At 39.3% G+C, this 17,202-nt stretch overlaps 1 protein-coding gene and 1 non-coding gene across 3 annotated transcripts in view; both read left to right on the forward strand.

Moving 5' to 3' along the window:
* The window catches only part of myrf (myelin regulatory factor), a 110,957-nt gene that overhangs the window by 50,688 nt on the left and 43,067 nt on the right, over positions 1-17,202 (forward strand). The window contains exons 6-7 of one of the 2 annotated variants that reach the window (XM_082957477.1): positions 12,739-12,839; positions 16,599-16,734. In XM_082957477.1, coding sequence (XP_082813603.1) covers positions 12,739-12,839; positions 16,599-16,734 — 237 coding nt within the window. The remainder of the gene's footprint in view (positions 1-12,738; positions 12,840-16,598; positions 16,735-17,202) is intronic. The other variant, XM_082957478.1, reaches the window with a different exon arrangement.
* On the forward strand, positions 16,214-16,289 carry trnaa-ugc (transfer RNA alanine (anticodon UGC)). Its single transcript has one exon. It is a non-coding gene; the product is annotated as a tRNA-Ala (tRNA).

Here is a 17,202-nt window from a genome sequence, read left to right on the forward strand (position 1 = left end):
CTGTCCCTGACTTACCTGCCCCAAACCTACCTGTCCCTGACTTACCTGCCCCAAACCTACCTGTCCCTGACTTACCTGTCCCTGACTTACCTGTCCCTGACTTTCCTGTCCCTGACTTACCTGTCCCTGACTTACCTGTCCCTGACTTTCCTGTCCCTGACTTACCTGTCCCTGACTTACCTGCCCCTGACTTTCCTGCCCCTGACTTTCCTGCCCTTGATGCACTCCCTGATACCCCTTCCTCATCGTCTGGAATGAGAAGTCGAATACTTGCTGGAAGGAAAAAGGCTCAAAGAGGTCGCTCAAAAGCATAGAGATATCTTAGTATGACAAATGTCAAACTTGATAATGCTTTACGGAAAGCTGAGAAATCCCAAAAAAAAGTATGATCGACTGATGAACAAAATGGAGAGACAAGATTCCCCAAAGACAAAGACAAAGACAAAACAGTAAATGAAGGGAACTCCAAAGAACTTGAGAAGGATTTTATTGTTTCAAAATGCGAACAGAAAATGTTGATTTTCAGCAAAATCATTGAGGGAAAGTGAAAACAGGCCATCAAGTCTTCAATACTCCAGGAAAAATCAGTGTAACAGAATCAGCACAGTCCCAGAAGAGAAAATCACTAGATTCTACGAACATGATGACAACAGCAGAGCAACAACAGGGGAAAAGGAAACACTAACGAGGAACGAGAAGAAAAAAAGCAGAAGCGCTTTTTGAATGGCACAATTCAGAACCTTTATCAGAAGTTTAAGAGGGAATATTCAGAGATAAAAATGTCCTCCTGTGAATTCAGCAAAATACATCCTTTTTGCGTTGTCAAGCCAGCAGTCCAAGATTGGGACACATGTCTCTGCAAAACCCACGCTAAACTCAAGTTCATGGCGGACAAACTACAGCATCACAAAATGATCCGCTGCAACAACATTGAAAACCTTATTGAGTCTCTGTGCTGTCAGAACCTTATTGAGTCTCTGTGCTGTCAGAACCTTATTGAGTCTTTGTGCTGTCAGAACCTTATTGAGTCTCTGTGAAGTGAGAACCTTATTGAGTCTTTGTGCTGTCAGAACCTTATTGAGTCTCTGTGCTGTCAGAACCTTATTGAGTCTCTGTGCTGTGAGAACCTTATTGAGTCTCTGTGCTGTGAGAACCTTATTGAGTCTCTGTGCCGTCAGAACCTTATTGAGTCTTTGTGCTGTGAGAACCTTATTGAGTCTTTGTGCTGTGAGAACCTTATTGAATCTCTGTGCTGTCAGAACCTTATTGAGTCTCTGTGCTGTGAGAACCTTATTGAGTCTCTGTGCCGTCAGAACCTTATTGAGTCTCTGTGCTGTGAGAACCTTATTGAGTCTCTGTGCTGTCAGAACCTTATTGAGTCTTTGTGCTGTCAGAACCTTATTGAGTCTCTGTGCTGTCAGAACCTGAAGAAAGAGTGCATGTAAACAGAGTTCTCCCTTTGCCAAGCAAAAATAGCTTAAAACATCTGACTTTGATGCTGCTGAGTAGACATGGTGGTTTGAGCTGGAAAAACAAATCTGAAGAGAGGGAGAGAAGAAAAACAAAGAGGGGAACATGGAGAAGCTCACTGTACATCTGACAGTTAAAGAAAAGGTATGTGGCACACTGCAGATTCTACTGGAGGACTTCTCCAAAAGGATTGAAAGAGAAGTTGGGGAAACACGTGTGTACAACATTCGACACCAATACTCCAAACGGAGAGAATCAAAAGATAATCTGGGGAAAGAGGAGATCAGCGTGCATATTGACTTTACAGAGAACTAAATGTGTAAATACACCAGTGAAATCCAGGCACTTCACTTTGGTGATTCTCACAAGCAGGTGACCCTCCACACCTGTGTTGGATATTACCACAAATTATACCGTTTTCACTTTGCTCACTGAGCTCTTCTATGCGGCATGACCCCGCTGCTATCTGGGCCCATCTCTCAAAAACACGGGCCTACTTCCTTGAGCTCTGCCCATTGGGCTACTGCTGTACACTTTGTGAGTGATGGGCCTACAACCCAGTATAGATCGAAATAATAAGTTCTACTATCTCTCTCCACCCTTCCCTTTGAAATGGGCTTCCAGAGAGTCACGTGTAATTTCCTAGAAGCCGGACATGTAAAAGGCTGATGGGGTAGGAGCAGCTGTGAAACGACCCAAGACAAGGACCTCCCAAATGGAAGAAGAAAAAAAAACTGTATTTGAGGAACTGTCAGCTATCAAGCTCTTACATATCTCAGAGGAGGAGACAGAGAACATGGGGAACCTCCTACTGGATCACAATGAAGATACACCAGGTAATAGTGGTGGGTTATTTTATGTCAAATCTCACGTTTGCTATACAAACGTATTATCACTACACTATGTATCACTCGACTATGCTATCATTACATATTCCGAATGTGCATAACTTTGTGAATTTCCTGTGTTTCCAGATGGTCACCGACAGTCCAGGGGAGATAACTTAGCGGATACTCAGTTGCTTCTGTTCCTTTCCACATCACTGCGGCTGTTTCAGCCCACAGACTATGACTCTGGTTGAAAAAACAGAGGCAGACCGAGATGGAGAATTCAACACATCTCAAAGCACCGTCCAGCCCATTGAAGAGCTAAGTGAAGCATTGATTGGAAAGTGGTGGAGTATGATCAGGACGTTTACCCTGGTATCGTGCAAAACGTTCACGCGGAGAGGGGTGCTCTTGTGAAAACCATGAGTCGCGTTGGCCCTCAGCGGTTTTTTTGGGGGCCGATGAGAGACGACATTATACGGTAAAGACCACTGCATGTGTTTGGACTTGTCCCTGAGCTCCATCCAGTAACCAAAAGGCTCATGGAGCTGGATGCCTTGTCCCTGAGCCCCAAACAGCACATGGAGCTGGATGCCTTGTCCCTGAGCTCCATCCAGTAACCAAACAGCACATGGAGCTGGATGCCTTGTCCCTGAGCCCCATCCAGTAACCAAACAGCACATGGAGCTGGATGCCTTGTCCCTGAGCCCCATCCAGTAACCAAACAGCACATGGAGCTGGATGCCTTGTCCCTGAGCTCCAAACAGCACATGGAGCTGGATGCCTTGTCCCTGAGCCCCATCCAGTAACCAAACAGCACATGGAGCTGGATGCCTTGTCCCTGAGCTCCATCCAGTAACTAAAAGGCACATGGAGCTGGATGCCTTGTCCCTGAGCCCCATCCAGTAACCAAACAGCACATGGAGCTGGATGCCTTGTCCCTGAGCTCCAAACAGCACATGGAGCTGGATGCCTTGTCCCTGAGCTCCATACAGCACATGGAGCTGGATGGCTTGTCCCTGAGCCCCATCCAGTAACCAAACAGCACATGGAGCTGGATGCCTTGTCCCTGAGCTCCATACAGCACATGGAGCTGGATGCCTTGTCCCTGAGCTCCATCCAGTAACCAAAAGGCTCATGGAGCTGGATGCCTTGTCCCTGAGCCCCAAACAGCACATGGAGCTGGATGCCTTGTCCCTGAGCCCCATCCAGTAACCAAAAGGCTCATGGAGCTGGATGCCTTGGTCTGGGAGGAATTTAGCCCTCTTTCTATGCCTTAGATACACTTGGAAACTCACTATACAGTACATACAAAGCAGGGCATGAAATCATACATTAAATAAAACATGTGTGGCTCTCAATGAACTCTTCGTTCTATATATATATATATATATATATATATATATATATAGGTGCCAACATGTCTAGTTGTAGCGTCTAAGTGTAGTCAAGGACAACACATTGTTCTCATGTTGACAAGGTGCTAGTTACAGTGTTTTGGAATCTTACTTTGTCATATATTAATTAAATGTTTAACGATGGTTGTTGTTCAAAAATGTTTGCAATAAAATATTGTTTTCATACGTTTTTTTATTTACATAGATGTCATTTCCACCACACCTTGTAATTTCAACCACACCTTGTCATTTCCACCACACCTTGTCATTTCCAACACACCTTGTAATTTCCACCACACCTTGTCATTTCCAACACACCTTGTCATTTCCAACACACCTTGTCATTTCCACCACACCTTGTCATTTCCACCACACCTTGTCATTTCAACCACACCTTGTCATTTCCAACACACCTTGTCATTTCCACCACACCTTGTCATTTCAACCACACCTTGTAATTTCAACCACACCTTGTCATTTCCAACACACCTTGTCATTTCCACCACACCTTGTCATTTCCACCACACCTTGTCATTTCCAACACACCTTGTCATTTCCACCACAACCCATATCTTTGAGGTAAATGAGTATATTATGTATACAATCATATGGTTGTTATCATAATCTCACAAAAAGGTTGGGTGGAAAGATCTTATGATACTGAGATACTGTAGACACTATAGACACTAAAGATACTGTAGATACTATAGATACTGATATACTGTAGATACTATAGATACTATAGATACTGATATACTGTAGATACTGTAGATACTATAGACACTAAAGATACTGTAGATAATGTAGTTACTGTAGATACTGTAGATACTGCCATTTACATTTACATTTACGTCATTTAGCAGACGCTCTTATCCAGAGCGACTTACGCTAGTGAATGCATACATTTCATACAATTTCATACATTTCATACATTTTTTTTTAATCTGTGCTGGCCCCCCGTGGGAATCGAACCCACAACCCTGGTGTTGCAAACACCATGCTCTACCAACTGAGCTACAGGGAAGGCTGATATAATATAGACACTAAAGATACTGTAGATACTATAGATACTGATATACTGTAGATACTGTAGATACTGATATACTGTAGATACTGATATACTGTAGATACTGTAGATACTGATATACTGTAGATACTATAGATACTATAGTTACTGATATACTGTAGATACTATAGATACTGTAGATACTATAGATACTGATATACTGTAGATACTATAGATACTGATATACTGTAGATACTGTACATACTGATATACTGTAGATAATGTAGATACTATAGATACTGATATACTGTAGATACTATAGATACTATAGATACTATAGATACTGATATACTGTAGTTACTGTAGATACTATAGATACTATAGATACTGTAGATAATGTAGATCCTGTAGATACTATAGATACTGATATACTGTAGATACTATAGATACTATAGATACTATAGATACTGATATACTGTAGATACTGTAGATACTGATATACTGTAGATACTATAGATACTATAGATACTGTAGATACTGATATACTGTAGTTACTGTAGATACTATAGATACTGATATACTGTGGTTACTGTAGATACTGTAGATAATGTAGATACTGTAGATACTATAGATACTGATATACTGTAGTTACTGTAGATACTATAGATACTGATATACTGTAGATACTGTAGATAATGTAGATACTGTAGATACTGTAGATACTATAGATACTGATATACTGTAGATACTATAGATACTGTAGATACTATAGATACCGTAGATACTATAGATACTATAGATACTATAGATACTGTAGATACTGATATACTATAGTTACTGTAGATACTATAGATACTATAGATACTATAGATACTGTAGATACTATAGATACTATAGATAGATACTGAGATACTGTAGATACTATAGATACTGTAGATACTATAGATACTGTAGATACTATAGATACTATAGATACTGTAGATACTGATATACTATAGATACTATAGATACTGTAGATACTGATATACTATAGTTACTGTAGATACTATAGATACTGTAGATGCTATAGATACTGTAGATACTGTAGATACTATAGATACTGTAGATACTGTAGATACTGTAGATACTGTGATACTGTAGATACTATAGATACTATAGATACTATAGATACTGTAGATACTGTAGATACTGTAGTTACTGTAGTTACTGTAGATACTGTGATACTGTGATACTATAGATACTGTAGATACTATAGATAATATAGATAATATAGATACTGTAGATACTATAGATACTGTAGATACTGAGATACTATAGATACTGTAGATACTATAGATACTGATATACTGTAGATACTATAGATACTATAGATATTTATATACTGTAGATACTGTAGATACTATAGATACTATAGATTCTTTAGATACTGATATACTATAGATACTGTAGATACTGTAGATACTATAGATACTGATATACTGTAGATACTATAGATACTGATATACTGTAGATACTGTAGATACTGTAGATACTCTAGATACTATAGATACTGAGATACTGAGATACTATAGATACTATAGATACTGATATACTGTATATACTGTAGATACTATAGATACTGATATACTATAGATACTGTAGATACTGTAGATACTATAGATACTGATATACTGTAGATACTATAGATACTGATATACTGTAGATACTATAGATACTGTAGATACTATAGATACTATAGATACTGAGATACTGTAGATACTGTAGATACTGATATACTGTAGATACTGATATACTGTAGATACTATAGATACTGTAGATACTATAGATACTGAGATATAGATACTATAGATACTGTAGATACTATAGATACTGTAGATACTGTAGATACTGATATACTGTAGATAGTGTAGATACTGTAGATACTGATATACTGTAGATACTGTAGATAGTGTAGATACTATAGATACAGTAGATACTATAGATACTGATATACTGTAGATACTGTAGATACTATAGATACTGATATACTGTAGATACTATAGATACTATAGATACTGATATACTGTAGATACTGTAGATACTGATATACTGTAGATACTGTAGATACTATAGATACTGATATACTGTAGATACTATGGATACTATAGATACTGTAGATACTGATATACTGTAGATACTGTAGATACTGTAGATACTGATATACTGTAGATACTGTAGATACTATAGATACTGATATACTGTAGATACTATAGATACTATAGATACTGTAGATACTCTAGATACTATAGATACTGATATACTGTAGATACTGATATACTGTAGATACTATAGATACTGTAGATACTGATATACTGTAGATACTGTAGATACTGATATACTGTAGATACTGAGATACTATAGATACTATAGATACTGATATACTGTAGATACTGTAGATACTATAGATACTGATATATTGTAGATACTATAGATACTGATATACTGTAGATACTATAGATGCTGATATACTGTAGATACTATAGATACTGTAGATACTATAGATACTGTAGATACTGTAGATACTGTAGGTACTATAGATACTATAGATACTATAGATACTATAGATACTGTAGATACTGTATATACTATAGATACTGTAGATACTATAGATACTATAGATACTGTAGATACTATAGATACTGTAGATACTATAGATAATATAGATACTGTAGATACTATAGATACTGAGAGACTGTAGATACTATAGATACTGTAGATACTATAGATACTGAGAGCTGTAGATACTGTAGGTACTATAGATACTATTGATACTATAGATACTGTAGATACTATAGATACTGTAGATACTGATATACTGTATATACTGTAGATACTGTTGTTACTATAGATACTATAGATACTGTAGATACTATAGATACTGTAGATACTATAGATACTATAGATAATATAGATACTGTAGATACTGAGATACTGTAGATACTGAGATACTATAGATACTATAGATACTGAGATACTGTAGATACTATAGATACTATAGATACTGAGATACTATAGATACTGTAGATACTATAGATACTGTAGATACTGTAGATACCATAGATACTATAGATACTGATATACTATAGATACTATAGATACTGATATACTATAGATACTGTAGATACTATAGATACTGATATACTGAAGATACTGTAGATGCTATAGATACTATAGATACTGATATACTGTAGATACTATAGATACGATACATACTATAGATACTGATATACTGTAGATACTGTAGATACTATAGATACTATAGATACTTTAGATACTGATATACTGTAGATACTATAGATACTGATATACTGTAGATACTGTAGATACTGTAGATACTATAGATACTATAGATACTGTAGATACTGTAGATACTATAGATACTGTAGATACTGATATACTGTAGATACTGATATACTGTAGATACTGTAGATACTGAGATACTGATATACTGTAGATACTGTAGATACTGAGATACTGTAGATACTGAGATACTATAGATACTATAGATACTGAGATACTGTAGATACTGTAGATACTATAGATACTGATATACTGTAGATACTATAGATACTATAGATACTGATATACTGTAGATACTATAGATATTATAGATACTATAGATACTGATATACTGTAGATACTATAGATACTATAGATACTGTAGATACTGTAGATACTGTAGATACTGATATACTGTAGATACTATAGATACTATAGATACTGAGATACTGAGATACTATAGATACTATAGATACTATAGATACTGATATACTGTATATACTGTAGATACTATAGATACTGATATACTATAGATACTGTAGATACTGTAGATACTATAGATACTGATATACTGTAGATACTATAGATACTGTTATACTGTAGATACTGTAGATACTGTAGATACTATAGATACTATAGATACTGAGATACTGTAGATACTGTAGATACTGTAGATACTGATATACTGTAGATACTATAGATACTGTAGATACTATAGATACTGAGATATAGATACTATAGATACTGTAGATACTATAGATACTGTAGATACTGTAGATACTGATATACTGTAGATAGTGTAGATACTGTAGATACTGATATACTGTAGATACTGTAGATCCTGTAGATACTATAGATACAGTAGATACTATAGATACTGATATACTGTAGATACTGTAGATACTATAGATACTGATATACTGTAGATACTATAGATACTATAGATACTGATATACTGTAGATACTGTAGATACTGATATACTGTAGATACTGTAGATACTATAGATACTGATATACTGTAGATACTATGGATACTATAGATACTGTAGATACTGTAGATACTGATATACTGTAGATACTGTAGATACTGTAGATACTGATATACTGTAGATACTGTAGATACTATAGATACTGATATACTGTAGATACTATAGATACTATAGATACTGTAGATACTCTAGATACTATAGATACTGATATACTGTAGATACTGATATACTGTAGATACTATAGATACTGTAGATACTGATATACTGTAGATACTGTAGATACTGATATACTGTAGATACTGAGATACTATAGATACTATAGATACTGATATACTGTAGATACTGTAGATACTATAGATACTGATATATTGTAGATACTATAGATACTGATATACTGTAGATACTATAGATACTGATATACTGTAGATACTATAGATACTGTAGATACTATAGATACTGTAGATACTGTAGATACTGTAGATACTATAGATACTATAGATACTATAGATACTTTAGATACTATAGATACTGTAGATACTATAGATACTGTAGATACTATAGATACTGTAGATACTATAGATACTATAGATACTGTAGATACTGTAGATACTATAGATACTGTAGATACTATAGATACTGTAGATACTATAGATACTATAGATACTGTAGATACTATAGATACTGTAGATACTGTAGATACTGAGATACTTTAGATACTGTAGATACTATAGATACTATAGATACTGTAGATACTGTAGATACTGATATACTGTAGATACTATATCAAATCAAATCAAATTTATTTTTATATAGCCCTTCGTACATCAGCTGATATTCTCAAAGTGCTGTACAGAAACCCAGCCTAAAACCCCAAACAGCAAGCAAAGCATGTGAAAGAAGCACGGTGGCTAGGAAAAACTCCCTAGGAAAAACTCCCTAGAAAGGCCAAAAACCTAGGAAGAAACCTAGAGAGGAACCAGGCTATGAGGGGTGGCCAGTCCTCTTCTGGCTGTGCAGGGTGGATATTAAAACAGAACATGGTCAAAATGTTAAAATGTTAAAATGTTCATAAATGACCAGCATGGTCAAATAATAATAATCATAGTAGTTGTCGAGGGTGCAACAAGCACGTCCGGTGAACAGGTCAGGGTTCCATAGCCGCAGGCAGAACAGTTGAAACTGGAGCAGCAGCACGGCCAGGTGGACTGGGGACAGCAAGGAGTCATCATACCAGGTAGTCCTGAGGCATGGTCCTAGGGCTCAGGTCCTCCGAGAGAAAGACAGAAAGAGAGAAAGAGAGAATTAGAGAGAGCATATTTAAATACACACAGGACACCGGATAAGACAAGAGAAATACTCCAGATGTAACAGACTGACCCTAGCCCCCCGACACATAAACTACTGCAGCATAAATACTGGAGGCTGAGACAGGAGGGATCAGAAGACACTGTGGCCCCATCCGATGATACCCCCGGACAGGGCCAAACAGGCAGGATATAACCCCACCCACTTTGCCAAAGCACAGCCCCCACACCACTAGAGGGATGTCTCCAACCACCAACTTACCGTCCTAAGACAAGGCCGAGTATAGCCCACAACGATCTCCGCCATGGCACAACCCAAGGGGGGGGGGGGGCGCCAACCCAGACAGGAAGACCACGTCAGTGACTCAACCCACTCAAGTGACGCACCCCTCCCATGGACGGCATGGAAGAACACCAGTAGGCCAGTGACTCAGCCTCTGTAAAAGGGTTAGAGGCAGAGAATCCCAGTGGAAAGAGGGGAACCGGCAAGGCAGAGACAGCAAGGGCGGTTCGTTGCTCCAGCCTTTCCGTTCACCTTCACACTCCTGGGCCAGACTATACTTAATCATAGGACCTACTGAAGAGATAAGTCTTCAGTAAAGACTTAAAGGTTGAGACTGAGTCTGCGTCTCTCACATTGGTAGGCAGACCATTCCATAAAAATGGAGCTCTATAGGAGAAAGCCCTACCTCCAGCCGTTTGCTTAGAAATTCTAGGGACAATTAGGAGGCCTGCGTCTTGTGACCGTAGCGTACGTGTAGGTATGTACGGCAGGACCAAATCGGAAAGATAGGTAGGAGCAAGCCCATGTAATGCTTTGTAGGTTAGCAGTAAAACCTTGAAATCAGCCCTTGCCTTAACAGGAAGCCAGTGTAGGGAGGCTAACACTGGAGTAATATGATCAAATTTTTTGGTTCTAGTCAGGATTCTAGCAGCCGTATTTAGCACTAACTGAAGTTTATTTAGTGCTTTATCCGGGTAGCCGGAAAGTAGAGCATTGCAGTAGTCCAGCCTAGAAGTAACAAAAGCATGGATTAACTATAGATACTGTAGATACTGTAGATACTGTAGATATTATAGATACTGTAGATACTATAGATACTGAGATACTGTAGATACTGTAGATACTGATATACTGTAGATACTATAGATACTGTAGATACTGTAGATACTGTAGATACTATAGATACTATAGATACTGTAGATACTATAGATACTGTAGATACTGTAGATACTGTAGATACTATAGATACTATAGATACTGATATTCTGCACTAGTTACGGCAGTTCCCCCAACCGTGGCTTGGTGAGTGAGTGAGTGATGGGTGTAGAAGGGAGCGATGAAAGGAGGGTGGTAGGGGGGAGGGATGGAGGGAGGGAGGTAGGTAGGAATGAATTGCTTCACCAGCAATTCAGCAGGGGAAGGGGGTTCATGGAGGGAGGAATGGAGGGAGGAATGGAGGCTGGAGGAATGGAGGGAGGAATGGAGGGATGGATGGAGGGAGGAATGGAGGGAGGGATGGAGGGAGGAATGGAGGGAGGAATGGATGGAGGGATGGAGGGAGGAATGGATGGAGGGATGGAGGGAAGAATGGATGGAGGAATGGAGGGAGGAATGGATGGAGGAATGGATGGAGGAATGGAGGGAGGAATGGATGGAGGGATGGAGGGAGGAATGGATGGAGGGATGGAGGGAAGAATGGATGGAGGAATGGAGGGAGGAATGGAGGGAGGAATGGATGGAGGAATGGATGGAGTAATGGAGGGAGGAATGGAGGGAGGAATGGATGGAGGAATGGAGGAATGGAGGGATGGAGGAAGGGATGGAGGAATGGAGGAATGGAGGGATGGAGGAAGGGATGGAGGAATGGAGGGAGGAATGGAGGGAGGAATGGATGGAGGAATGGAGGAGGAATGGAGGGAGGAATGGAGGGAGGAATGGAGGGAGGAATGGAGGGAGGAATGGAAGCTGGAGGAATGGAGGAGGAATGGATGGAGGAATGGAGGAGGAATGGAGGGAGGAATGGATGGAGGAATGGATGGAGGAATGGAGGCTGAGGAATGGAGGGAGGAATGGAGGCTGGAGGAATGGAAGCTGGAGGAATGGAGGGAGGAATGGAGGGAGGAATGGAGGGAGGAATGGATGGAGGAATGGAGGGAGGAATGGATGGAGGAATGGAGGGAGGAATGTAAGCTGGAGGAATGGCGGGAGGAATGGAGGCTGGAGGAATAGAGCCTGGAGGAGAGGGAAGGTGTGATCAGGAGAGAAGCAGATGAATAGTTTTCGGGAGGAGCAGAGAGGGGTGCCCTCCATCTCGTGTTTCAGTTCATTGATCAGTCTTGATCTCAGGATGACGTTCCGTATGTGTGTGTGTGTGTGTGTGTGTGTGTGTGTGTGTGTGTGTGTGTGTGTGTGTGTGTTTACAGTGGGATAGCAGTCCACCAGGCGAAGAAGAGGAAACATTCTGACGATCCTAACAGCACCCTCAACTCTCAGATCCTCACAGGTATCATCAAACAAGAGCCAGGTAGGCAGGCATATCTTTGTCTGTCTCTCTCTCTCTTTCTTTCTCTCTGTCTCTCTCTCTTTCTCTCTGTCTCTCTCTCTTTCTTTCTCTCTGCCTCTCTCTCTCTTTCTTTCTCTCTGCCTCTCTCTCTTTCTTTCTCTCTGTCTCTCTCTTTCTCTCTCTCTGCCTCTCTCTATCTTTCTTTCTCTCTGTCTCTCTCTCTCTTTCTCTCTCTCTGTCTCTCTCTCTTTCTTTCTCTCTGCTCTCTCTCTTTCTTTCTTTCTGTCTCTCTCTCTGTCTCTCTCTCTTTCTTTCTCTCTGTCTCTCTCTCTCTTTCTTTCTCTCTGTCTCTCTCTCTCTTTCTTTCTCTCTCTCTGTCTCTCTCTCTTTCTTCTTCTGCTCTCTCTCTTTCTTCTCTCTGTCTCTCTCTTTCTTCTCTCTCTCTGTCTCTCTCTCTTTCTTTCTCTCTGCCTCTCTCTCTCTGTCTTTCTCTCTGTCTCTCTCTCTTCTTTCTCTCTGTCTCTCTCTTCTTTCTCTCTCTCTGTCTCTCTCTCTCTTTCTCTCTCTCTGTCTCTCTCTCTTTCTTTCTCTTTGTCTCTCTCTCTTTCTTTCTCTCTGTCTCTCTCTCTCTCTTTCTTTCTCTCTGTCTCTCTCTCTTTCTTTCTCTCTGTCTCTCTCTCTCTCTTTCTTTCTCTCTGTCTCTCTCTCTCTTTCTTTCTCTCTGTCTCTCTCTTTCTTTCTCTCTGTCTCTCTCTCTCTTTCTTTCTTTCTGTCTCTCTCTCTGTCTCTCTCTCTTTCTTTCTCTCTGCTCTCTCTCTTTCTTTCTTCTGTCTCTCTCTCTGTCTCTCTCTCTTTCTTTCTCTCTGTCTCTCTCTCTTTCTCTCTCTCTGTCTCTCTCTCTTTCTTTCTCTCTGTCTCTCTCTCTCTCTTTCTTTCTCTCTGTCTCTCTCTCTTTCTTTCTCTCTGTCTCTCTCTTTCTTTCTCTCTCTCTGTCTCTCTCTCTCTTTCTTTCTCTCTCTCTGTCTCTCTCTCTTTCTTTCTCTCTCTCTGTCTCTCTCTCTTTCTTTCTCTCTGTCTCTCTCTCTCTTTCTTTCTCTCTGTCTCTCTCTCTCTCTCTTTCCTTCTCTCTTTCCCCCATTACCCCATTCTTATATCCCAACATATGCATGCGCTCACACATTAATCCAAAAATACACCTTTAGGTATAAAACATACTGACATACTCCTCTTCTGAAACATCAGGTCACAGTGACCTCCCTCCACTTTTCCCTGTTCCGTTGCCTTGGCAACATGTTGGGGAATTAAAAAAGAAAGTCACACTGTAACGGGCGTCATATAGAGGAGACCGAGGCGCTGCGAGTTGAGCGCTCATCGTTATATTTTAATGAAAACTAGACAAAATAAACAAAATGACAGCCATTTACCCATGAAAACCAAGTGGGAAAAACAGGCTGTTTAAGTATGGCTTCCAATCAGAGACAACGATAGACAGCTGCCTCTGATTGGAAACCATACCCGGCCAAAACATAGAAAAACAAAAACATAGAATGCCCACCCACCTATCACACCCTGGCCTAGCTAAACAGAGAAAACACAGCTCTCCTAGGGCTGAGCGTGACACTCACAGTCTATGTATGCTCATAACAACGTAATTGGTAAGCATAACCATTATAACCATTATAACCATCATAGCCATCATACCCATAATAACCATCATAACATCATAACCATCATAACCATCATAACCATCATAACCATCATAACCATCATAACCATCATAACCATTATAACATCATAACCATCATAACCATCATAACCACCATAACCACCATAACCATCATAACCATCATAACCATCATAACCATCATAACATCATAACCATCATAACCATCATAACCATCATAACCATCATAACCATCATAACCATCATAACCATGATAACATCATAACCATCATAACCATCATAACCATCATAACCATCATAACCATCATAACATCATAACCATCATAACATCATAACCATCATAACCATCATAACCATCATAACATCATAACCATCATAACCATCATAACCATCATAACATAACCATCATAACCATCATAACCATCATAACATCATAACCATCATATCATAACCATCATAACCATCATAACCATGATAACCATCATAACCACCATAACCATCATAACCATCATAACCATGATAACCATCATAACCATCATAACCATCATAACATCATAACCATCATATCATAACCATCATAACCATCATAACCATCATAACCATCATAACATAACCATCATAACCATCATAACCATCATAACATCATAACCATCATATCATAACCATCATAACATCATAACCATCATAACCATCATAACCACCATAACCATCATAACCATCATAACCATCATAACCATCATAACCACCATAACCATGATAACCATCATAACCATCATAACATAACCATCATAACCATCATAACCATCATAACATCATAACCATCATATCATAACCATCATAACATCATAACCATCATAACCATCATAACCACCATAACCATCATAACCATCATAACCATCATAACATCATAACCATCATAACCACCATAACCATCATAACCATCATAACATCATAACCATCATAACCATCATAACATCATAACCATCAACCATGATAACATCATAACCATCATAACCATCATAACCATCATAACCATCATAACATCATAACCATCATAACCACCATAACCATCATAACCATCATACATCATAACCATCATAACCACCATAACCATCATAACCATCATAACCATCATATCATAACCATCATAACCATGATAACCATCATAACCATCATACCCATAATAACCATCATAACCATCATAACCATCATAACCACCATAACCATCATAACAGTTATGATGGTTATGGTGGTTATGATGGTTATGATGGTTATGATGGTTATTATGGGTATGATGGTTATGATGGTTATCATGGTTATGATGGTTATGATATGATGGTTATGATGGTTATGATGGTTATGGTGGTTATGATGGTTATGATGTTATGATGGTTATGATGGTTATGGTGGTTATGATGGTTATGATGTTATGATGGTTATGATGGTTATGATGGTTATGATGTTATCATGGTTATGATGGTTATGATGTTATGATGGTTATGATGGTTATGATGTTATGATGGTTATGATGGTTATGGTGGTTATGATGGTTATGATGTTATGATGGTTATGATGGTTATGATGGTTATGATGGTTATGATGGTTATGATGTTATCATGGTTATGATGGTTATGGTGGTTATGATGGTTATGGTGGTTATGATGGTTATGATGGGTATGATGTTATGATGGTTATGATGGTTATGATATGTGGTCCCCTGTGGCTCAGTTGGTAGAGCATGGTGTTTGCAACGCCAGGGTTGTGGGTTCGATTCCCACGGGGGACCAGTACGGAAAGAAAAAAAGAAACAAATGTATGAAATGTATGCATTCACTACTGTAAGTCGCTCTGGATAAGAGCGTCTGCTAAATGACAAAAATGTAAAATGTTATGATGGTTATGACTGTTATGATGGATAAGTTTACCCATTACAGTATGTAGAGTGTGTGACCTATTTTATATATATATATATTTACTCTCTGTTAGTCAGCGCCTACAAATATTTTGGGTTGTTCATCAGCTCATGCATTTATTTTGAATAAAATACATAACAATGTGCAGATTAACATGTGATCTTGTGTTTCCCCCTTACCCAGTAGACATTGTTTCTGGCCCAGGTTTGATGGCGGATGCTGATAACTCCTACCTGGACCCTAACTACCAGTGCATAAAATGGCAGCCGCACCAGCAGAACAAGTGGACGCCGCTGTACGACGTCAACTGCAAAGAGCTGTAGGTGTCTCTCTGCACGCTTAACTTGACTTAAACCCTTTTGCTCTTTGATTAATTCGTAGGCTACCGGCTATGCTGTTGTTTTCATGAGAAAGAAGATATTGACAAGGATATAATTTATAAAGCAGAGAGAGAGAACATGAGAGAGAGGGGGGGGGGGAATAGAGAGAGGGGAGAGAGAGAGAGAGTGGAAATAGGGAGGGGGGAGAGAGAGAGACAGAGAGGAGGGAAAGAGAGAGGAGAGAGAGGGGGAAGGGAGAGGAGGGGGAGAGAGACAGTGGGGAAAGGGAGGGTGGAGAGAGAGAGAAAGAGAGGGGAGGGAGAGAGAGAGAGAGAGAGAGAGAGAGAGAGAGTGGGGAAAGGGGGGAGAGAGAGAGAGAGAGAGAGAGAGAAAGAGAGGGGAGGGAGAGAGAGAGGGGGGGAGAGAGAGAGAGTGGGGAAAGGGAGGGGGGAGAGAGAAATAGAGGG

The sequence above is a fragment of the Salmo salar genome, chromosome 10 (assembly GCF_965601325.2).
Source record: "Salmo salar chromosome 10, fSalSal1, whole genome shotgun sequence".
NCBI lineage: Eukaryota > Metazoa > Chordata > Actinopteri > Salmoniformes > Salmonidae > Salmo > Salmo salar.